Below are 24,180 nucleotides of genomic sequence, written 5' to 3'. Positions count from 1 at the left end.
AGCCACAGATACTTCAGTATCCACTTTGCTAACCACCCGGGGAGTCATTAATCGGGTCATGATAGGGGATGCGCGGGAAATGGGGAATGAAATGTCCGAAGACCAGGATATGGAAAACTTCCCCCCCCCCCCACGCGCCCTGCCTGGATGTTCGGCGGGCAGGTATTCCCCACGAAAATTTTGCCCCCCTGCCAAACTACCTATCGCCAAGAAGTTTCTCTCCGCCAGTGTATCCCCTCGCAAATGACTATATCCAGCCGAAATAGTCCTCCCCCGCATTTTTAGGGAGAATGGGTTCTGAAAGAGGGAGCGGGGCTGATCGTTCGTTTCCGTCGGGCTCACAGCCCTCAACCCCCCCTTTTTCGCAACAAACGGGGTCCGGACAGTCAGCACTCAGCCAGCTGTCTGACCGTCCCACGGCCCCCTCGCCGGCTGGGTCGGTAGGTCTGTCGACCATTTCGACAGATCTGCTGAACCAGATCACAGCCCTGATCACAGAACAAGTTATGCAGACTATGCATGTAACACTAGAAAGATTTATGGCCACTCAGACGGGCGCGGCGGCGGCAGTGCCCAGAATAGTGCAGGGTGGTGCGAGCGCGGGGCCGGGGGCGTCCGGAGATGGTTTCTTCCTGGCGGCTGCGCCTGTAGGTGGTGCGGCGGCGAGCCCCCCCCCGCGCGACGGCGAGCCCCCCTGGCGCGGCCCCCCTCCCCTCCTGGCGTGTTCAGAGGCGGCTCCCCTGTGGCCTAGGGGCCCTCCCGCGGGGGCGGAGCAGGTGGCGCCGGCTGCAGAGGTGGTGGAGGCGGTGCTGCCCGCCCCCTCCTGGGTGATGCCGCAGCCTGGCCCGCCTCTGGAGGTGCAGCCACAGCAGCCCGCCCTGGCGATGGGCGGGGCTGTGACGACTGACGTGCCGCCCCCCCCAGCCCAAGGGGCGGTGGCAACTCCCTCCTCCCCTGCCGAGCTGACACCCTCGCTCTCAGAGAGAGCGGTGGTGCTGGCCCGCCCTTTCACGATGACGTAGGATCCCGACCCACTTGCTGCTGAGAGGGGGACGCGGGCACCCTTCCCCAGCCGGGGGATGGTGCCGGCTCCTCCCCTCTCCCTGGTGTCAGAGCCTGGCTCCTTCGTGGGGCCTGGGTCTCCGCCTTCTTTCTCTGCCCCGGCAGAGAAGGGGCTGTTTTCTCTTTCCCCCTCAGCCTCATCATTCATTCGCCAAGAAAAGACGACCTTTTCTTCGGATTTGCTGACCCCAGCACCGATCTCATCGACCAGAAGAGACCTGTCTGTCTGTCCGGTCTCAGAAGGACCCTTTTCGCCCCTCCACCGTGCCGCATCGCTCCAGCCCTGTGCTGACAGCAGCAACAACCCTGTTTTCGTTTCGAAAGGGGGAGGGGCTGGGTCTCGGTCCATTCTTGGGGTGGGCATGGGGAAAGGGAATTCTCAGGCAGATGTTTCTGTGCTTGAGTCAATTTCTGCAGGAGAATTCCTGACAATTTGCATGAATGACAGTCAAATGGGAGAATCACAGGTTTTTCCTATAGCTGTTGCTGTCTCAAATGCAGAACGGCAAAATTCTGTTGCTGTCTGCAAGGCAGGACAGAGAAATTGGAAAAAGAGAAAAAGAAATCAAAATAATCCTGTTCTTATGAATCACCTTCGCCTCATTACGGCTTTGGATGAGACACATCTGGGTTTCTACTGTGACCTGCAAGAGATGCTCACTCTGTCCTGTGCCTGCAAAAGCAGAATGTGGTCGCTATTCAGTTTCCATGCTGCACAACAAACCAAAAACCATCGGGATGATCCCTCTACATGTGGGGAATGGACATACATCTGTTCATTGAGCTGTTGATATGTGTTTGGGTGAAATAGTCGAGTTTTCACAATTGTATTAGTACAATCACTTAGTGGTGAAATGTCCATTGTTTTACTTCACTGAGTGATGGGATTTAGGCAGAGAAAAGACACCAAACCCTTGGCTCTCAAATATCCTCAGGTCTTTGGGTTGCGTTTCTTTTTCCTGGCTCTGCTGGGGAGCACAAACACTTCTCTCTTCCTTTTTTAAATATATTTTGGAAGGGGGACCTGTGGGACACATATTGAGAAAGTAAGAAAATTACAACCTGAAAAATATTCCAGGCTGGAGCTTTTCAGCTCTGTTCCCAGCCGATAAGCTGGGCCAGCTCAAGGCTAGGGAGAATTTCTCCCAGGGTGATAATTTGGTCAAAATAAAAAGGAATAACAAAGATGGAACACCTGTTGTGGTGTGTGACCAGGCCCTGGGAATGGGGTGTCTTCTCTCTGAACCAATCACCTTTTCTCTACTCTTGGAATTGCGAGTCATGCTATAAAACCAAGTGTATTTCTGAATAAACTTGTCTCTTTCTTCCTGTCATGGAAGATGACCATGTAGCTGTACATCTTATTTCCGCTGCACTTAAAGGGTTAAAACCCCATTCCACGGCTACATGGCAACATTCAATTCAACCTCCATTGCACGAAGTTCATCCAGTGAGTCTTCCTACCACACATACAATTACCAAACCTGCAAATTTTAACTGATTTCAACCCACAGTTGGCAAGAGGGGAAAAAGGTACCAGGAAAGGGGCAGCTCCCAGCAGTACTGCTTAGCTACACTCACCCTGCAGGGACTTCATGCAGGAATAAACCAGAGATAGTGTTTTCTGGGGCATATTATCCGTTTTAAGAGCCATGAAGTTTTGGGTGGAACAGACTTACTTTTCTTCATAGTACCTAGCAGCGGGCTGTGTTTTGGATTTGTGCTGGAACTGGTACTGATAACACAGGAATGTTTTTGTTCTTGCTGAGCAGTACTTGCACGGAGCCAAGCCCTTTTCTGCTTCTCACACCAGACCAAGAGGTTGAGGAAGAAGATGTGGTGCTTAGTTGACAAGCGGGGTTAAATCATGACAGGTTTTTTTAGCCTTAATGTGGGGCTCAAAGGGTTCAAGATAACATATTTGATTGGAATGTTCTAGATCAAAATTATAGCTATTGCCATTTAATTATTAATCTGCAGGCTCATGTACTTGCCATGGGGCTTGCTTGTGTCAGGAAAATTAATCCATGATGCCAGAGGTTTATGTTTAAAAAAGGAGACAGAGGAGTCCCATAACTTTATTCAAATACAAGGAGAGGCTGTGGACATTTCCCATGGGCTCTATCTAATTATTCAGTGATGCAGGTCCCTTTTTATCCTAAGTTCCCGGCCGTATCTCCCTCTTCCTTTTCCCCATTGGCTGAGGTAATTAGAAGGTACAGATTTCTCAAATCACCTACTCTATTCCCCCCTCTAATATGCATCCCCCTTTTCTTATATAAAAGAAAGAAAAAAACCAATTCATTATTCTATTAAGTCTTCGCTCTTTTTCTAGGTTCAAGAATTTAACAGGGTCTTGGCTGAGCAACAGTCCATGTTGATTAGTAACAGTTTCTAGAACTACGATTTTCTTCTGTTACTTCCCTATCTATCAGTTCCACACCCTATGTACAAGCAGATTCACATAGCCTGTTTGTGAAGACACATTCATCTTATTCCTTTCACTCGCCTTAATGTTAATTAGAGTGTAATGCTTAGTAGTAGCTGCTTTTTTGTTTCACTGCTCGTTGTAGCACTGCACTGCTTATCATCATCTTACTCTGCTGTGCCTGGGAACATTTTGATAACAGCCATGACCACATTCCTGGGATGGCAGAGGGCCAGGGCATCACTGCATTCCTGTGATTCTGTACTGGACAGGCTAGAACTCCACTGTGAAGTCACGTCCACAGGACCATGAGCTGTGGATGAGTCCATGCAGGAGCAGGACACCCCAAACTATCTGTGGCTATGAGTAAGTCTACACCAGAGCAGGTACATCTCAAAGCATCTAGGGCTATGTTGTTGCACCACAGGCACATCTCTCTAGGAATTGTGGGCCAAGAATAAGCCCATGCTGGAGAAGGTAACATATATGTCAGGCATTGGTGGCTGTGGATAAAGCCACACTGCAGCAGGTGCACCTTAAAGCACCAGTGTCTATGCATGAGGTCATGGCTGGACCATTTCAAGGCACTGGCCATGGATAAGCCCATGACAGAGCAGGCACACCCTAGAGGGGCTGCAGCAAAGGGGAAGGCCATGGTGGAAGAGATTTACTTCTGAAATGACTGTGGCTGCGGGTAATGCAATTCTAGAGCCAAGCCGAACTTGAGATATAATGAAGAAAACATCACCAAGAAGGATGTCTTTATACACATCTTGTCTTACCACTCATAACTCAAAAATTATACCAGAAAAATAATTTCCATCACCAAAACAATATTTCCATCACACTGGATCTCAAAGATCCTTAGCAAGGCTTGAGAAAAGTTTAGTACCTCAGAGATAAACATGCAGATTGAATCTTAGATCTCTATCAGTGCTGTGTAAATCATCATTACTATTCATAATGAGATCTAATGAAGTCTTATCTTGTTCCTGTCTTAGATTTTCCAAAATTTGAGATGGGTTCAGGACGGTTCAGACAAGGACATACCTGATATATGCTCTTGAACAATTTGGATCTGTAGGAAAAGTACTGACCCAGAACAGGTTTCAGTGTGTGTGTATATGCCAAGCTCTTCCCCTCACCCACTATTTACACATCTCCCCTATACATCAAATCTCAGGTTTGTCCCTGGACTAACAAGAAGGGGAACCACTTCTACTGGAGCCTATAGAACTGCACTTGAAGTGCCTTTGTGATAGACGGTCTTACAAGATGCTTTTATCCATTGGTTACATATTTTGGGCTGAAATGCTGAAAGAGAGCCCAGTCTAAGTCACTGAAGAACACCTGCAGTCCTTCAAAGGCTCCACCTTCAATATGGTCAATGGAAATAATCTGGCTAGTATAAAAAACCAAAGCAAATTACCAAGAGCTCCAAGAACCTCCCTCTAAATTCATTAACTGGGAGAGATTATCTCCCCTCTTAAAGGTAACAAAATACCCGCTCCAATAAATTGTGTGCACATTCCTTTGTCATCCTGGCATTCTTCATAATCTGACAGCTAGGACACTTTAAGGCCATTTTATAATTTTTTTCTCCTTAACTTTGTAGATCATTTGAGCACAACTGGCCCATCACGCTTTAGCCTTTTCCCAGACTGTGGTTAGAAGTAAATTTATTAAAAAAAAAAACCAAAAAAAACCCCAAAACCTTTCTCTCATGCTTTACAAAGTTATGAGAGGAATGTTAAATTTGTCTTTACAAATGAGTTGTGGATCAGCCTATAGATAAGGCTAGCACTGAGAGATAAAAGAAACAATGGGATGGATTCCACTGATTGATGAATGGAAAGAGATATTTGCCTTTACAAACAAACTGTAGGGCTGCTGATAAATGAAATTGGATATCGAAAGATGAAAGAAGCAACGGGGGGAAAACTATGAATTCTATAAGAATTAAAAATTAAAAGGGAGGGTTATACATTAGAGGGGAATTTCAGGTATCAGGCGTTCCGGGAAGTCTGTGCCTCTCAAGTACCTAAGCCAATGGGGAAAGAGAGAGGGAAATGCGGCCGGGAAAATAGGATAAAAAGGAGGCTGCGTCCTCCGAAAATTTGAGAGATCCCAGGGGAATGTCCCATGGCCTCTCCCTTTATTCGAATAAAGCAAAAAGGACTCCTCTGTCTCCTTTTTGGACATAAACCTCTGGTGTTTGTGGATTAATTTTCCTGACATTATATGCAAAAATAACTGGGATCTGACACATATTTAGATCCCAACTAGTTACTAAATATATACTCTGTATTTAACCTGTATATAAACCTCATTACAGACATGTTGGGGGGTGGTCAGTGCCTGAGTCTCTCAGAGCACAGTATCATTCTAGGAATACTTAGGAGGGCATTACTGCATTTCTATTGCAATATTTTTCTAGCACCGGTAAAATTGCAGTGAAACTCTAAGTTACAAGATTCATGGCCCTGCTAACCCTAGAGAGACCAATTGCCTCCAGGCTTCTCATTTCTGTTCTTTTTAAACAGCGGAAGATAAAGTGCTTGGCTGATGGACTGTTCCCTGTAGTCACAGAGTAAAGGCACTCTGAGTTCCTTAGTGCCCACTCTTATCCTCCATTTCCCTGTAATGAGGCGATGAAGCCATCGAAGGCACCTACATTGATTGTGTGTGAGGTACCAAAGGCATGCACCACCACAATTTCAGGCGGCAAGAGTTCTAACAAGACTGTTGCCATGCTGCCACCCACTGCCAGAACACTGAACACAGGATGGATAAAATTAAGCTTTATAAAAGCAAAAGCTTTGACCAGCATTAGCCAGAAATCCTAATGAGAGCAAAAGGCCCGAGATGAGGTTCACTGTAGCAAACAAAAGTAATTTAGTTAATCCTACCACTATCATCTTATTTTCTACACAACAGCACTCATCCCTATGCAGGCAGGCCACCAATATTCCCAAGCCTGACTCACCCTGTCTTTCTGCACACCAATCCCACGAGCACCACATATAAGTATTTAAGCTCCAAGAATAAAGTCCATCAATACAAGAGGTCTGTGAATCTGAAATTATTTAATTATCACCTTTGTAAACATGCAAATACTTGTTCAGCTTGCTATGAAATTTTACAAGCATGCTTTAAATGTTCTAATGTGCATGTATGCACACACAGACATGGCATAAAAAGCTTATTTGACTGTACAAAGAGATCAAGATTCTTGAGCATAGTGAATATTTCAAAGTAATAAAAAAAAATGCTCATTTCACCCTGATAAATTTCTGTAACACATATGAAATACTAATGTCTCTCTCCCAGTGAGGTGTCTGTACATACAAAAAGTTACTACCTAAATTTATGTTCATGTTCATGTCATATCCATACTGTGTCTCATACCACTGTTCTCTGGGGCCTTACATACCAATGTGTTTTTGTGTGGCTGCCTACCAAGAGGCCATGTGATGGCACTGTGTAATCAGTTTCAGTGCCTTAATTTGTTGTTGGGGTCCTTTGTTAGACACCAAAACTGCCTGCTCAAGCCAGAATCAGTTATCCTGCAAGGGACAGCTTCCCCTGGAGCTCCAGGCAGTTCTCAGCTACAAGGTACACATGCAAGCAATGCCCAGTTAGGCTTTCAGCTCTTTTGTGAAATCAGGCTTGCACGTACCTCTGAGCCAGCAGAGAAAGAGACCAAGAGATGCTGTCGAGGAGATTCCATAGAATCTTTATTTCTTCTACGAAGGGGGTCGTGTCCAGCAAATCCAAGGGGTGGGGTTCTAAGGGGACTTTTATAGGTTTTAAAGGATTTGTATTTGAACCAATAAACTAAGGAATTCTGTAACTAACCAATCTACAAAAGACTTTAGGGAAAAGAAACAATTATCTAGGAGAAAAATGGACCATTAAAATTACAGAAAGATAACACAGGGGTCTACAGAGGGGTGAGATGCTTCTTTGCATTAGTCACTCTAAGTAAACAATTTCTTATCTAAGGTATCATTTTCCATGAGGGCCTATCTTGGGAGTTTGCCTTTTCTTCAGAGATGGTCTCTGCTCCCTCCATATTAGTTATAGGTATTTTTCTGTAAAACATAGCCTACAGCTGCAGAAGAACCCAACATACACCACCTTAGCCACTGTGAAGAGCAAACAAGTTCAAAGGGATAATACCAGAAGAGTACCAGCTCTAGTGCTTACTTAACACTAGATATAAAAATTGTTTCAAACCCTTACATGTTTAATGGATAAAGTTAGGCAGTGAGGGCAGAAGGATTTCAATACATCACACACAGTCCAACCAGTAGGTACCAACTCCTAGATATGGGTGACAATAGTGTATTATAGCCTTAATTAGAAGCTTATCCAAGCTCTCTTTAACTGCTCCTCAGATAACCTCCTCCTCGAAGCTCTATTTTACTACGTACATCTTGGACTCACTGAAAAAGGGCAAGTACAATAGTGTTTGGGGTTGAATTGTTCCCTTTTCTTTCTGTGGAATTTCTCCCATTGTTATGCTAAGTAGTTGTGGCTACACCTTAAAACGACAGATAATGTTCTCTCCTAGGGGGGTGGGGGGAGGGGGGGGGGGGGAGGGGGAACCGGAAAAGGAAAGGTGGGACAGGGGGTCTGGAACGGGGGACTCTCTCTCGCTTGGCTCGTGGAGTGGGAGGACAGCCTGGGCTCCGGTCTGTCATCTCCCCTGCCATCCCAGCACTGAGATCCACGCTCCCTGCCATTGGACATCGCTCTGCTGCTCTCCCAGCTCACCCTACTACCTCTGGACACTCTGCTGAGCACCGCGACCGACACCGTGAGGGGCAGTCACTTTCCCATCCCCTCTCATCCCTGGGCCGCCGCCATCAGCCAGCCCTCTTCAACTGCGCGGGACCTGCCCTGCCCCCACAGCACCGGCAACTGAGCACAGGGAGACGGCCTGCGGCCAAAAGGGACTGGAGCTGAGCTATACTGTTCTGCTTTGTTGTCAATTTTTATAGCTGTTGTTGTTTTCCTGCCTTGTTAGATATCAGTAAAGAACTGTTACCCTTATCCCCACATCTCCTGCCTGAAGGCCTCTGATTTGGACCTAAAATAATTAAAAGGGAGGGGGTTGCATTCTGCATCTCAGGAAGGGGGCTCTTGCCTTTCCTTAGACCATACCTGTCTTTCAAACCAAGACAAATAGTATATAGGTTAAACTACCCTTTATTGAGATATAGAATTATATGAAATTTTAACTCAAAAGCAACTTCAGAACACACATTAAACATCATTATTTGGAGGTGGCATGTCAATGATCTCATCCAGAGTAGCAAGGAAGTCAACAGTTGATTGTAGCAAGTCTGGAAGTTAGAAATAAATCAGTTTCTCAAACTCAGAATGTACATTAACAAGCTAGCTCCCAGCAGCTCAGCATAAAACTCTTGAATAAGCAAGGGAAATATTGTTTCATTGTATAAGCTAATGCCACCTAACTGATCAGTTCGCAATGCACCACAAGAAGTTGTTCAATATACTGCCTTTTTTTTGGGGGGGGGTAGTTGATCTTCTTCACAGTCACTGGTATGGGCTGTGTTTTGGATTTGTGCTGGAAGTAGTGTTGATAATTCAGAGATGGTTTAGTTGTATGAGCACTGCTCAGCAATAGACTCAAAGCCTTTTCTGCTCCTCACCCCACCAGTAAGGAGCTGGGAGCACTCAAGCATCTGGAAGGGAGCACAGCCAGAACAGCTGACCCCAAGGGGCCCAGGGGATATCCCAGACCATATGGTGTTATGCTCAGTAGATAAAGCTGGGAGAAGAAGAAAGGAGGGGAGTTTGGAGTTATGACACTTGTCTTCCCAAGACACAATAGCATGTGATGGAGCCCTGCTGTTGTGAGGATGCTGAACACCTGCCTGCCGATGGGAACTGAATGAATTCCTTGTCTTGCTTTTCTTAAATGCATAGCTTTGGCTTAAGTTATCAAAACTGCTTTTATCTCAAAACATGAGTTTTTTTCAACACTTTCTCTTCTGATTTCTTCCCCATCCCACAGCAGGGGAGCAAGTAAGCAGTTGTGTGGCACTTGCTTGCAGTCAGGTTAAGCCATAAGTCAGCAACACCACTCTGAGACGACTGCCTGAACTGGCAGTGTTGGCCAGGTATATTGAGCTTGACTACATAGTAGAAGCTGTTTGATACTGACACACTCCTCTGTTAGGTTAGGCAGCAACAGCAACTCACTGCTGTAGCCAACTAGGTTTTGCCCTAACCACTGATGAGTATTGCGTGTACTGAAAATCATGCAAAGTTTCTACTTACTGGATTCCCACGAAATCTCTTCAATCTTCGCAGGTGAAGGAACCATTTTCGCATATCTGTCATACGCCCTTTCAAACACCATGAGGGGAACACCACACAAATTGATATTGCTTAGTTTGTGTTCTTCAGGAAGATCAAAACTCTCAAAGTCTGTTTAAGAAAAACTGTAAGTGTACAGTAGCCTGGGAAGCTGCAAAGTCTTCTAGACTAAATGAAAAGCCAATCTAAAACAACACAACAGTCTTCCCTTATGGGGTATTTACTTGCAGTAACACCTTTTAGTTGTCCTTGAAATACCATACACACACCCCATATTCCCTGATGAAAATACTAGACTGTCTAATAGAACTGATAATGTAAAGCAGTTGGTAGCTTCAGTAAGCAAAGCATATATGTTTCATCAACACGGCAGTCTTTGGCACAGTAGTTTTCACACACTTATATCCACATGAAGAGGAAAGGTTTAAAGGACACAATTTGAAGAACTGAGATAGAATATTCTGTATTCCTTTGAATACTTGTCTACTAGTCACTAATGAACTAAGAAGTTAACACATGGTTATTTGGAACTTGTTTCCTGTTACCACAATAAGAGACTCAGAGTAACACTTCTGACACACAGCCATTAGTGTTAGAAATACCATTTCATTCCTGTTTAAATATTTCAGAAGCAGCAAGCACCCTTATGTTTCAGAAAGGATTCAGGAGAAATGCAATGTTGGCTTGTGTGCCACAGTAGCTTGGACAAATTCTTAGAACAATGCTACCACTCATTAAAGCCTTATTGTTAATTTCAATAATTATATCAACAGTTCTTACCTTGAGGATCCACCAAAGGAAACATATTTTCTATTTCTGGCCAGTCTTCTTCAGCCACTGTATGGCAGCTTTGTAATCCAGTCTTTTTGTTAGTCATAAAAAGAGGAAGTAACATTATTTGAGCTACTGTAGAATATTTGTAGTAGCTTTCTTCAGCTGTTCAGGTATACAGACAAGCATACCTGCCATACTTCTCAATCAGGTCTAAATTCTAATGCCTTCAACACAAATAATATGAAGATGGGCAAATGTTTCAGCTGAGTTTGTGTAGTGCAGTACTACATGTGGTGGCAAGAGATGATTGCTCTAGAACAGGTAACTCTTAAGCTGCAGATAAGACATTAACTCAGACTGTTTTCTCTAGAACCACCTACATATGTGCCCTGCTTTTAGGTACAATAAAGTTATTTTTCTTCCTAACAATTCTTATGAACCCATGTTTTGGACGTGTTATGGAAAAACAGCACTGATAGACGCAGTTCTTTCAGCCATTACTAAGCAGTGTTTACACAGTCCAGGCCTTCTCTGCTTCTCACAACCCCACCAGTGAGGAGGCTGGTGGTGCACAGCCAAGACAGCTGACCCCAGATGCCCAGAGGGATATCACATACTGCATGACATCTCAGCAAGGAAAATTGGTGGGAAAGCAGGGCTACCACTGCTCCGGGACTGGCAAGGCATTAGTCAACTGGTGGCAAAGAATTGGTTTTGTTTTACTTTGAGATTTTTAATAATTAAACTGCCTTAATCTCATCCTATTATTTTTCTCACATTCTCCCAATTCTCACCCCTATTCTATCAAAGAGTGAGGGAGCACTTATGTGGTTCTTAATTACATCAGAGTTAAGCCACAACAGCAGGTAAATAAAGGATTTCCCCTCTTCCCCAGCATAAGTGTATTGTACTCACTTTGTTCACAATGCAAGGCTGATTCTTCTGTTTTATCTTATCCATCTTGTTCGTGACTCCTTCAGTTTTATTCACATTTCCAAGAGCCTTTCTGACAGAGCGAGATGCCACTGGAGAAGTACTAATTCCTTTTTTAGGAAGTAGAGCATTAATTTGTGTTCTTTCAGTTAAGACTTTTGCTGGAATGGGGAGGAAGAAAAAAAAGCAAACTTCAGTAACCCTAAAGTTTGCCGAAGTGCACATGCTGGAAAACTAGTTGTCATGGAAATCAGTGTTCACCATCTGTAACTCACAAGCATAAGCCACACGTGACAAAAGCAAGCTACCTGCAATTTTTAACTAACTGATAAACTTCGAAGGACTGGTTGGGTAAGTGGATTTATACAGAGAAAACTATTACCATTAAAAGCAGTGAATAACAAAAGGTGATTTATGCCCTTCACTTGATCCCTTACTGGCTCAAGGCAGCAAATACGCACAAGATCCTGAAGGGAGCTTCAGCTGACTCTTGGGAGCACAAAGTTCACCATTCTCCTGATCAACAAAGATCAGAGTTGCCATCTTCAGACTGATAAGACTACCCTGTAGAGTCCATAGAGGAAAAAGGGAAAACATTTTTTATCATTTGTCTCATCACAACACACTTTTTAAGCAAGTCCCATTAAAAACAGAGCTATCACACACTGGTCTCTAGACAAGTGGAACAAACCCGTTCCTCCAAGCATTACAGTAGTTCAGCTAAAGACCCTCAGGTTTGAAGGCATTATTAGTGCCCCTGCATTGTGCTCATCACTGCCATTACACAGGTGAGCAAGCAATTCCTCATTAAAGAGATCTGCAAGAAAACTGAGAACTACAGTGAGGCTGGAAAAAATCTCTAAATAAAGAGCCCCACCTAAACATCACCATGCCAACCACACCACGGCACTGAGTGCCACATGCAGCCTTTCCTTAAACACCTCAAGGAACAGTAACTCCACCACATCCCCAGGCAGCCCGTTCTAAGTCTAACCGCCCTTTCTGTCAGAAATTCTTCCTAATAGCCAACTTAAATCCCTCTCAGCACAGCTCAATACCCTTTCTTTTTGTCCTTTTGCTTGGTTGTCTGATCTCCACCTGGCCGCAACCTCCTTTCAAGTGATTGCAGCGAGTGATAAGGCCTCTCCTAAGCCTCTTCTCCAGGCTGAGCACGCACCCTCCCCCCTCCAGCAACTCTTCATCAGACTTGCACTCCAAACCCTTCCCTAGCTTTACTGCCTTTCTCTGGGCGAAACGCCTTTTCTTTGTACAGCCTGAAGCACAAAGCAAGTTCGCAGTCCCAGACCAGCCCTATCCCCAAACCCTCAGCTCGCCTCAGTAACAGCACAGGAAACACCAGAACCACGGAGACCGAACCACTCCCAAACGCGACAGAATAGCTACAGGCCTAGCGGCGCCACACTTTAAACGGCTCCGGAGCCGCCCATTGGCCCCTTCGACTCACGCGCGGCAGCCGATTGGTTGACCTCGCCGCTCGCGCGCCGCCACTCGCGAGCTCAGGGGCGGGGCGGGGCACGGCACGGCACGGCACGGCACGGCACGGCACGGCACGGCACGGCACGGCACGGCACGGCACCGCACTAGGGAGGTGGCTCTGCCCCGGAAGTGAGCTGGGCCGCGCGGCATTGTGGGGCGGCGGTGTGGCCTTGCAGGTAAACAGGGACGAGGGAACGGGATTGGCACCGGGACTCGGGATCCGGGATCCGGGAGGGCGGCTGCTGTAGGCTCCGAGCAAGTGCTGGCGTCCCCCGTCTGGGCCTGCGCCTGGCGCTGCTTCCCCGCGGTCGCGCTCTCGCGTCTTTTCCGGGGTATGCGCAGGCCCAGTTCTTACGTTAACAAAATTGTAATTTTGTTTTTTCGGCAGTGGGGCTTATTTTTCAGGACAGAGGTATGTCAGGAAGGCATAATACGGAGTTAGCTCATTTCACTGACTTCAGAAAATCTCGTTGAAGAGCTGTGATGTCAGAGGGTATTGCTCTGCAAGGCTTTTTTTTGTCTTCTAATTTTTTTATTTTTTTTCCTAAGGAAAAAAGCCAAAATGGCCTCAGGTGCGGTAGCGAACGCCCCTCCTGCAGGAGGGGCAAATGATATGAGCATGGAGGAACCAAAGAAGATGACAAGGGAAGATTGGAGGAAAAAGAAAGAATTAGAAGAACAAAGAAAACTAGGAAATGCACCTGCTGAAGTGGATGAAGAAGGAAAGTGCGTTGTACTAAAGCTGTGGTAATTCTAAAGCTGCTGAGGAAAAATGTCTTTTCCTGTTGTGGTTACAGAATAATTGTGAGGGTAACATTTCACTGTGAGTTATGGTAGAAGTAAATAGTTGAACTTTGTCTTTTCATATTCCAGTCATCAGATATTTTCTAGAAAAATGTAGATTCAATGTTTATCTTCTGTCACCTACTGACAGTTCTGCTAAAAAGTCCAATCCATGAAGCTAATAATGCGTGGTATTTTAAAAGTGAGCAAAACATAGTACAGGGGTCTTTTATTGGGTATCTCTCTTGGTAACCTCTCTCTTGGTTTTACAGGGCTTGTTGCTTCTGAGAAGAGAAATGTTGCTATTTTTTTTTGCTCACTTACACAGAATAAGCCGTTTGATTTGGAGTCAGGAGTTTAGGTGAATTAGGTGGCAACAAAATCTATGTTTCTCAAACTGAGAATTTATAGTGTAGTGCATTATACCAACTTCATTATTTATTATCACTCCCAAAACACTTGAACTTCAGTGTGAAGGTTGTTAGACTAAGTTGTTTTGGGTTTTTTCACTGTGTCATGTGTTCATTGCTCAACATCTTTTACAGAGATATCAACCCTCATATTCCTCAGTACATCTCCTCAGTACCGTGGTACATAGATCCTTCTAAAAGACCCACACTGAAGCATCAGAGACCTCAGCCAGAGAAGCAGAAACAGTATAACTCCTCTGGAGATTGGTACAAACGAGGAGTTCAGGAGGTATGCAAAATATTTTTCTCATGAAATAAGGATTTGGGTTGATTACATGAGGAGATTTCTGGTTATATGCTTTTGAAGGGGCCAGGAATTTGTATTCAGCAGTGTCTAGTGATAATCAAAACACGTGTTTGGGCTTTGGGAAAGGTATGCATACTTCACTAGTGTTAAAAATATGAACTTGTTATTGGGAACACTTCTTTGAATCTGCCAGAGTGTCCCCAACGCTGTCTGTTGTGTTTCGTCTCAGCACACTGTAGCCACGAGGTACCGCAAAGGAGCCTGTGAGAACTGCGGGGCACTGACACACAAAAAGAAAGACTGCATGGAGGTAAACTTCATTTTTTGTCCTGTCTTAATGGATTTGAATGCCATGGGAATTTTAATCTTTGTGAAAAATAGGTGGCTATTGATGAAGTACTAGCTTTGGAAAAGCTATTTTGAAAAATGTCACAAGTAGTGAGAGATGGTCTAGAAACTTCTGAAAAAATTATTATTACGAAAGGTGAAGAGGGAAAGTGACACAATTCAGTGTGTGCCATCCATTAATTGTTAGTAATAAGATTTGAAATAATAGGTGAAAATGTTACTTTCTTGTTAACTGCATCAACTCAAGTACTGTTGTGTCTGTCTTTCTGTATCATCTGAGGTAGAAGCTGCCCCCAGGAACCGTTTTAATTACTTTCTTTATTGTAGAAAATATAAATAAGAATTTATGGAGTTTGAAGTCAGTTGCAGTACATAAAAGTGCAGAACTACTTGCATTTATTTACAATCCACAGGGTTACAGTGCTGAATTTAACTTGTTTTTGAGGAGCTTGATTGATAGTGTTTTTAAACAGATATGTGAGTGAGTAACCTAATGGACTGATCTAACCATCTTTTTTTCTTTCAGAGACCCAGGAAAGTTGGAGCAAAATACACAGGCATGAATATTGCCCCAGATGAACATGTGCAGCCTCAGCTGATGTTTGATTACGATGGGAAGCGAGACCGGTGGAATGGTTATAACCCAGAGGAGCACATGAAAATTGTCGAGGAATATTCCAAGGTTGATTTGGTACGTAGGTGCTTTGATTCTCTGGGGAGAGAGTTAGTGTTTGGTGTGGCTGGGCTTGGAGGAGGGACACTTTTAATGTGCTCTGTTGATATTAGAGCTGGTGCTAAAAGGAAATACTTAAACAAATGAATTTTCATGCTGCACAGGCCAAACGGACCCTGAAAGCCCAGAAGCTTCAGGAGGAGTTGGCATCAGGGAAGCTGGAGCAAGTGGTAAGTTAACTTACCTAATCTTTTTTTGGTTAGGCTGAATAAATGTAAAACAGATTATTTCTGCTTTCTGACTCTTTTACTTTCTATACAGGGTTTTTATACCCTTCAGTAATTTAAAGGTTTTCCTAGCACCAGCATGTTCTGTGTCACACTCAAGAACTTGAAGCATTGTCTTTGAACTGAGAATTACTTTGTGTTCCCCTTATGGGCAGAAATTCTTTGTGATTATTATTGTTGCTGAAATTACTTACATGGAATTTTGGGTCAGAAGAACTTGTTTTCCATACTTGTTTTCACATACTGAAATGCTTTTCGCGTATTTAAAGATTGGTACAGTCTGACTAGTGCTGAGTTGATGTCTGTGCATTGATTTAGTCGTGTTTAATATAAATTGGAATAGGAAGGTGTTTCCTTAAGAAGAAGGAAACTCTTAAATTGGTTTAAGATAAAGTCACTGCACAGTGACTTACAAATTGGGGGAAAAAAATGAGACTGCTACTGGTCAAAAGTGTGTTTTTTAAAGCCTCCTTGCAGAGGCTGTGCTGTCTCCTCGTGAGTTGTCACTAGATGGCACGGTGAGCTCGATCTGCTACCCAGCCCAAACTACAGTGCTTTGACTTCCACCTTAGAAGAGATTCTTCGTCTTTTCATGCCCATTTTATGAAGCAAACACTGTTAGCTTACATATAGATATACTGCCTGTAAAATGGAATTGTAAGAAGGAAAGTGTATTGGAAACTTAACTGTCTCAGAGGGAGAGGACTGAGAGTGATTTGCATCGTCAGTGCCGGCCAGGTGCTGGTCCATGTTCCAGGGCTCACAGCTGTTCCTGTCTTTACGGCTGCAAGTATTTTTCACTTAAAGACAAAGCAGGTTGAAAAAATAAAATCTGGCTGTGTTTGTCAAACTTAAATTCTGCCTTCTGTTTCATGCTTAGTATTCCTGTAAATCCAGATTAAATTCTTGAATACGTATCTCCTTAATTCTTTTTTTAAGCTTTCAGGGTTGAAACTTGGTTATATTTACACAATATGAAATGTTATAGTCTAAATCCTCAGTGTTCGAAGGTATAACAAGCTCTAAATAACAGCAACAGTTTTAGAATTTGCTGTTCTTACAAAGAATTGGAAATTCTGTTGGGGATACAGTGAAAAGTTCTCCAACATGTGTCTGTCACAGAGACAGCTAAGAGCATTATCCTAGAATGTTATGTAGCAATGTTTCTGCATTTGGGGCCACTGCTAAATTATGTTTTGTATCCAACATGAAGCTCTGCTTTGATTGCCATTTGTATCCCTGCCAGCTTGCCTTTTTCCACTATCTTGTGTCTTCTGCTGATGTGCTTTTTGTTTGCTGCAGAACTCCCCAAGACACCAGTGGGGAGAAGAGGAATCACATTCACAGACAGTAAGATGAATATGCACTGCATCACACCATGGGCAAAGAAAGACTTTGTAGCTAGTGGAACAGTAAAACAAGGGTGGCACAAGGGTTTGAATGTTGTGTCCATGCCACTGCCTACCTCTTCTTTTGGGCAGAGGTTGCTGGATTTCATAAAGAGGCTTTTTGTTTTAACTCCTATGTGTTGTCAAACCTTAGAGATGCAAGCATATAAGTAGATTTTAACATGTGGTGTACTTTGACCAAATTAACTGTTTTCTTAATATCGTCGTAGTTATGTTTTAATAACTATTTCCATAGAAGGAAGTGAACATTATTTAACAAGAGTGCTTCTGAAGTGTTGAATGTTAGATTAGCCTGAGAGCACACTTAAGCCCAGGTAAACGGTGCCACCTTGCAACTACAGGGATTGCAGAATTTTAAGGAAACCACTAAAAGCAGATTCCTGTACATGTCTCCAGAGTGAAGGAACTCTTTTAGTTAGAAACTTTCAATTTCTCCTCAGGAAAGAGATCATAATAGTGAAGATGAAGATGAAGACAAATACGCAGATGACATTGATATGCCTGGGCAGAACTTTGATTCTAAAAGACGCATCACAGTCAGAAATTTGCGTATACGGGAAGATATTGCTAAAGTGAGTAAAGAATTCTGTACAGTTGTTTTTCTGTATTCTTGAGAGTTAATTTCAACAAATTATATGTTCAATTATTAATGACTTTGTTTATGGATCTGGGAGTTTGGAAGTTAAGGTCTATTCTCAGTTCTGTTCCTGTCCATGTTATGACTTCATCACTATCACCTTTTGCATAGATAGAGCTTTTTAAAACACTTTGACATCCTCCAGTTTAGATAACATAATTTCTTTTAAAATCATAAATATTAAGTATCTTTTATGTTGTTTTTTTTTCCGTAGTACTTGAGGAATCTAGATCCAAACTCTGCTTATTATGATCCCAAAACAAGAGCAATGAGGGAAAATCCTTATGCCAACACAGGCAAGAATCCAGACGAGTAAGTTAAAATGAGGTCGTGCTTGTATATCCAACAAAATTCTTTAAAATTAAATTGATACTATTATATTTTCTTTCACCTGCATGCCTTTTATAGCTAATTAATCTCTAGTCAGTTACACATATACATATTGGTAAACCTGGCTCAATTTTATTTAGTAACACTTTTTGGTTTAGTATATAAAAGTGGTGGTTTTGATCCTTAATTTTCAGGGACATGTGGACCATGGTTTAGTGTAATTATCTGTGCAAGAGCTAGGACACTGTTTCATCTAGATTTGATGGCTATAAACAGTAATTATATTTATGTAAAGTATTTCAGTAACCAAATCTTAAACTCTGTCCCTTGTTTCTTTGTTCTGGAGACTAGCATGGAGTATTTGTGGTACCTAACAAAATATTTGAATTAGGAGTAAGATGTCCTCCTATATTAATGGATTCTGCATAGAAAAGGTGTGAAAGCTTTGGCATTCTCTAAATATCTTAATTAAAGCTGCCATAGGCTGGCTTTTGGCTGCACACCTACTGTCTCCCTTAAGCCCCGAGTCAGACATTTGACCTGTTTTGTGCTGGGAACGTACAGAGCAGACAGACTGTGAGTAAAACACGTATTCAGAGAACAGTAATTGGATTAGCTCACTGCCTAAAATAGAATGGCAGTACCTAAATGATAGCAAATAGTGCTCTTTCCACTTCTCCCTTGCCTCCAGCTAGAGTAATACCAGTCTTTTTTTTTTTTTTTTAGATGCAGATGCTTTTGCTTCTCTCAAGTCATAATTTGACCTTTGTTGAATCTAAGTTTCTGCCACAGCTTTGCAGACTGTACATTTTTCAGAGTGGCTTTGAGAAGATGAAAGAGTGGGGAATTGGATTGCTAGCATTATTTGATCCTCAGTGTGTGTTTCATGTACTGACTGTGCTTCTCTTCAAGGGCTGTGCACAAGTATCTCAGCTTCACTGAGATCAATAAAGCTGTCTCAGGCTTTCTTTAATTCAGCCAAATCTGCTGGGTCTGGATTAAAGAGTCAGAAACCCAGAAGTTAGAATCACTGTGCTGGAATATCACAGACTGTTTATGCATATTTATTGTTTAACTAGGTCCAAGTTTAACTTCTAGTGCTTGGCATCTCATACAGAACTTCAGATGTGTCATGTGTCCCTGTGAACACAGACATCACAGTTTTTGAGTGGCTAATGCCTAATGCTTTCATGACTTTATAGGGAGCATAGGTTTTAGTTTCATATATCAAGTTGAATGTACCTTCTTCTTCCGTTCTTAGCTCTTAGTGCACAAGAGAATTTTTACTTGCCTCTTGCACTTCTATGTTTGTATTTAAGAGGAAATCACATTACAAATGCTAAGAATTGTTTTCTTTTCTGCAGAGTTGGTTATGCAGGTGACAACTTTGTTCGCTACACAGGCGATACCATTTCAATGGCACAGACTCAGCGTAAGTGGGATTTGGGTTCGGGGTTTTTTGAAGGAAATTGACTTAAATTACTTAACAATGCTGCTTTCTTGCAAAAGAGAAAAATCTATAGTTTGAGGCCTTCTTTCAAATTGCTTCGGAATTAAAGAATGTAATTTGAATGTGTATGTCAGTTTTAGAGTAAGTTTTGAGTGGAACCTCTTGTGTACACAGTGTTTGCCTGGGAGGCTTATGACAAAGGCTCTGAAGTTCATCTTCAAGCGGACCCTACAAAATTAGAGCTCCTTTATAAATCTTTCAAAGTGAAAAAAGAAGATTTCAAGGCACAGCAGAAAGAAAGCATCCTAGAGAAGGTAATAGGTGTTTGGGTTTATTTAATAGGAATTCTGTTGAGTTTGAAGTCTGGGTCTTGGGGAACAAGTAAGATTATTAATACTATGAGAGAAGGCATCAGCTGTTCTCAGCAGCTTAGACTTAAAATATTTTAATATTTTTACACACTATCTCATCAATTGATGAATTTTGTTATTTAGTATAGGGAGCTTTGAAGGTCTGCTGGTATTTATGTTATTGAGAGCTCTTCCGTTAGCTGTCAGAATTTCTCCACTGAAGAAATTTTAATTTCTTTTCAACTCAAATTTTGGGTACAGTCTTTTAGACAGTATAAATTTAAAATATTTTAAAATACTGTTTAAATACTTACTTTATACTTTGTTTATTGGACAACTGAAAAAGAACTGAATAATCCCATTTAGATTCTAACTATGTCAACATTCAGGTTTGGAGGGGGACAGGAAGTATTGCTCTGGTTGTACCCGAGCTGTTTGGCTCGGTTTCTAAAGTTTTTCTGCTTTGAGTGAAGAGTATCACTGCTGTCGTTCTCCAAGCATAAAACAAAACAAAAACAAACAAACAACCACACCAAAAAAACACATGCACACCAAAAACCCCACAAAACTAAACACCAAAAGACACCACAGTGGCCATAGGAGGTGATGTATTTCTGTCTTAACTCTTCACTAAAGACTAAACTGTCTCTGTCCACTTCTGTGCCTTCTTGCCAAGATACCAAAGGTGCTGTTTTGGAAATGTTTGCTTAACTATATAAAAGGTGAGGTTTTTTCAGAGCTATTATATGTCTTTTTTTTTTTTTTGCATTTTAGTATGGAGGACAAGAACATTTAGATGCCCCTCCAGCTGAACTGCTATTAGCTCAAACAGAAGATTATGTGGAGTATTCTAGGCATGGAACAGTCATCAAAGGACAGGAGAAAGCTATTGCTTGTTCTAAGTATGAAGAGGATGTGAAGATCAACAACCATACAGTAAGTCCTAGGTTGCGTTAAAATTTTTTAAATTAAATACCATCCTATTGGAGGTGTATTAGAATGCAGTACAATATAATTAATACACCAAATACGTTTCTCCTGCCTCAATGGGACACTCTCCCTTTTATGCTAAGGAGAAACTGCAAATTCTCATAGTTGTGATGTGAATTTGAAGAGTTTCCATGGCAATCTTAAACTAAAGGGGGAGTTACTCTATTTGCTTTCTACTTTGATTATAAGTTGACCACATCCTGTTGTGGTTCTCTTTTTTGGCAGTGTACCTCTAAGGCTCATGTAAAATAGCAAAAGTATTTCTCTTAGCTTCCTTTTCCACTGTTTGAGTAATTTACTTATCAGGATATCAGCTCAGGAGTAAATTTTAGCCTGCCTCTTAGAGGATGAGCTGTATGGTGTGTTCTCTTGCAGTGCATTTGGGGCTCGTATTGGAAAGAAGGCAAGTGGGGTTACAAGTGCTGTCACTCTTTTGTCAAGTTCTCCTACTGTACAGGAGAAGCTGGGAAAGAAATTGCTGTAAGTATTATCTTGTTTATTCATGTGGAAAGAGCTAAAAAGCATTCATATTCCTTACTTAAGATTTAGACTGTTTTGCTTTTTGGGGAAGGTTGTTTTTTTAGCAATTCGTGGGATTTTTTTTTTTTTTTTTGTCCTTCCCCTTTCAGATGGGGTCAGTAACAGGGTATCCTTATTCATGTTTGTTGTATAGAATGGAGAGGCAAGTTTAATGGAAGAGCAGCCTGAGGAGGAAGAACACATGACAAAACCCAAAACACTGATGGAGGTAGGATGTTTCCCTTTCTCAGGAAGACAAATACTTCTCAACATTTTGACTACAAAATTCTGTACAGTCATAATAAGCTTGAAAATTACTAGACTGCATTATTAGAGCATTAACATCTCCATTGAAACTAAGCTCTCAAATAGCATTAATAGAAGTTTGGATTTAGCGGTTTGGGTATTATTAATGTTGGCAAGTTGAATCTTAACAGTAACTTGTTTCCCACCTTACAGATCCACCAAGAGAAACAGAAAGAGAAGAAAAAGAAGAAGCACAAGAAGAGCTCAAATTCCGACAGTGAGGGTGAAGAGAAAAAGAAGCAAGAAAAACTAAAAAAGGTGCACTATAATCTTCAGTGGCTTTGTGGCAAAAGGAACATGATATATTTTACAACATCAGTTTTATGAAGTAGTTTTAATTATATACCATGGGGTATAATTAGTTTGATGCTAAGTTTTAGCTAAATTAAATTTAAAATGCTGTTAGATGTTCTGAAGTCCATCCCCTATTCCTCAGGCAAGCCTCCAATAAATACTTCATTTTAAAAGACTTAATTTAGATGACTTAGAACATTTTGTGTCTAGGCACCGATTACACCTGTGGATCTATAAAAGGCATTGCAGAACACAATGATTTGTGTGTTGAAGAAAGATGGAGAGATCAAAGGCAGTGTCAAATCTTAGCTTAGCACTTTGTATCCCTGGCTTGGCCCAGTCTCAGAGTTGATGTGCTCCCATGGGCACAGCAGCCCAGCTACTGTGTGCACACAGTAGCCTGCCTCAGGCTACTCTGAGAGGAAAGCTATTAAAACCATGGTTAATTAAAGCAGGGTACAAAAATCTTTTCCAGTAGCAACAGTAGTAGTTTGAGGGATGAGATAGCACAAAGCTTTTAAAAATTAAAACCCCAAACATATATTAAAAAATAATGAACAGTTCATTTGTACTTGCTAGATCACGATTATATTTTAGGTAAATCCTGTGAGTTTTTTACTTGATTTTGACATTTGGAAAGAGATTGAAGTGTCTTGTTTACTAAGTAACATTTTACCATCATGTTATGTTAAATATTAAAAAATGAGCATTAAGTGAAATGTGCTATGGGTGGGCCAGACAGATATGCATTGCTTATCCCACCCTTGTGCTTGCTCCTTATCCATCATACAAGAATCTAAGACAAATCTTCATTGTTGGGGTTTTTTTGTTTAACTTTCATTGTAGAATTTTTTATTCCCTTTGCTCTCATTTCAGGCTCTAAATGCTGAGGAGGCTCGACTTCTCCACATCAAAGAAATCATGCAGTTAGATGAGAGGAAGAGACCATACAACAGCCAGCATGAAGCTAGGGAGCCAACAGAGGAGGAGATGGAAGCCTACAGAATGAAACGGCAGAGACCTGATGACCCCATGGCCTCTTTTCTTGGGCAGTAGTCACAGGGGGCATAATTCCAATACATGAGGCTTTTTCCACAGTTGTTTACAACTTTCTAGACATTGATTCCTTTGCACATGTCTAAAATGGCAGAAACCTTTTTGTGCTCCAGAGAACTTTGTGAAAGCTTCTTTCAGCAGACATGAGCAGTCTAGTACTTACTGGAGTTTTGTAAATGTGTATGCATGTATACAAATACAGGCATATATATACATACACATATATATAACATATGTATAGCTAAAATACATACACCTACTCTGTAAATTCTTGAAGGGAAGAGATCTAACAGAAATCCTAGGTTTATTTGGCCAACTAATCTATATATAAATTTGGCCAACGGCTGCATAAAGTTGTAATACAGTAAAACTGACTGATCAGAAGAAATGGTCAGCAGGTGTCAATATAGAACCAAAGACTGTTGATCAAAAATTGACACAACTACTACTAGAGCTTCCTACTTGTAAAGCCTGTCTCATGACTTGAAAAGAATACACAGTTTCTTGATAACTTTGCAGTAAGTACTTTGGAAATGTAAAAATTAATTGCTTTGTTCTGGTTAAATCAATATAAAGATCTTAAGTGCTGTCTAGCCTTTTAAATGAAAGGATTAGGAGAAGCTGACTGTACAGTTTTTAAATTCTAGTTGTTTCTTCAGATATATTTCCACAGAAATTTCAATTGCAAAGATCTGAGTTCTTGGGTTTCCTTTTGATAACAGTATCCTTTTACGTGGTGTGACACCAAGTGTCAGGCTCTAATCCAATGTGAGAATGTGAAGCAGCATCTGCTTTAGTTTGGCAATATTAGTCCTTAAACTGGGAGTTTTCCCCTTTTAACTAATTAAAAGTTGAAGAACTGGGTAAAAAACTGCACAGCATGACTTTAGAGTTGGAAGGCTTGGGAATTATTTCTATTGAGGTTTAAACTGTCTTTCCAAGGAAAAACTACTCTTTTCCATAAATAAGTACATACAGAAAACATA

General features: G+C 41.9%; 2 protein-coding genes across 9 annotated transcripts in view; one reads left to right on the top strand and one right to left on the bottom strand.

Annotated features, from left to right (window-relative positions):
* The window catches only part of PTTG1 (PTTG1 regulator of sister chromatid separation, securin), a 21,344-nt gene extending 8,232 nt beyond the window's left edge, over window positions 1-13,112 (bottom strand). Inside the window, exons 1-6 of one of the 5 annotated variants that reach the window (XM_088173805.1) lie at window positions 13,014-13,112; window positions 12,010-12,112; window positions 11,531-11,709; window positions 10,622-10,703; window positions 9,803-9,952; window positions 8,689-9,290 (exon numbers count right to left, since the gene is read on the bottom strand). In XM_088173805.1, the coding sequence (XP_088029931.1) occupies window positions 9,118-9,290; window positions 9,803-9,952; window positions 10,622-10,703; window positions 11,531-11,709; window positions 12,010-12,091 (666 nt within the window). In that variant the 5' untranslated portion in view covers window positions 12,092-12,112; window positions 13,014-13,112 and the 3' untranslated portion in view covers window positions 8,689-9,117. Of the gene's footprint in view, window positions 1-8,688; window positions 9,291-9,802; window positions 9,953-10,621; window positions 10,704-11,530; window positions 11,710-12,009; window positions 12,293-12,882 lie in introns of those variants that run through there. The other 4 variants (XM_088173807.1, XM_088173806.1, XM_088173808.1 and 1 more) reach the window with 4 other exon arrangements.
* Window positions 13,069-24,180, top strand: SLU7 (spliceosome associated SLU7). Of its 4 annotated transcripts, none has more exons than XM_088173801.1 (16): window positions 13,069-13,221; window positions 13,595-13,771; window positions 14,374-14,527; window positions 14,775-14,855; window positions 15,420-15,584; window positions 15,731-15,796; window positions 17,156-17,203; window positions 17,703-17,834; window positions 18,114-18,211; window positions 19,594-19,661; window positions 19,854-19,993; window positions 20,804-20,965; window positions 21,395-21,499; window positions 21,693-21,767; window positions 21,998-22,102; window positions 23,015-24,180. In XM_088173801.1, the coding sequence occupies exons 2-16, from the start codon at window positions 13,608-13,610 to the stop codon at window positions 23,192-23,194; spliced, it is 1,743 nt and encodes a 580-aa protein (XP_088029927.1). In that variant the 5' UTR covers window positions 13,069-13,221; window positions 13,595-13,607; the 3' UTR covers window positions 23,195-24,180. The 4 variants fall into 4 exon arrangements, with proteins under 4 accessions (XP_088029927.1, XP_088029930.1, XP_088029929.1 ...); XM_088173803.1 differs by having other exon boundaries at window positions 13,212-13,377; XM_088173802.1 differs by lacking the exon at window positions 13,069-13,221 and adding an exon at window positions 13,350-13,457.

This window comes from Sturnus vulgaris, chromosome 15, assembly GCF_052056855.1.
Source record: "Sturnus vulgaris isolate bStuVul1 chromosome 15, bStuVul1.hap1, whole genome shotgun sequence".
Taxonomy (NCBI): Eukaryota; Metazoa; Chordata; class Aves; order Passeriformes; family Sturnidae; genus Sturnus; species Sturnus vulgaris.
The sequence above is the reverse complement of the archived record's forward strand: the minus strand, read 5'-3'. Positions and strand labels throughout refer to the sequence as shown.

Excerpts from the sequence above, each read along its gene's own strand:
- SLU7 (XM_088173801.1), top strand. The coding sequence starts at position 13,608 with ATGGCCTCAGGTGCGGTAGCGAACGCCCCTCCTGCAGGAGGGGCAAAT. Across the intron at positions 14,856-15,419 it reads AAAAGAAAGACTGCATGGAG|AGACCCAGGAAAGTTGGAGC; the intron begins GTAAACTTCATT and ends TTTTTCTTTCAG. Across the intron at positions 18,212-19,593 it reads ACAGGCAAGAATCCAGACGA|AGTTGGTTATGCAGGTGACA; the intron begins GTAAGTTAAAAT and ends TCTTTTCTGCAG.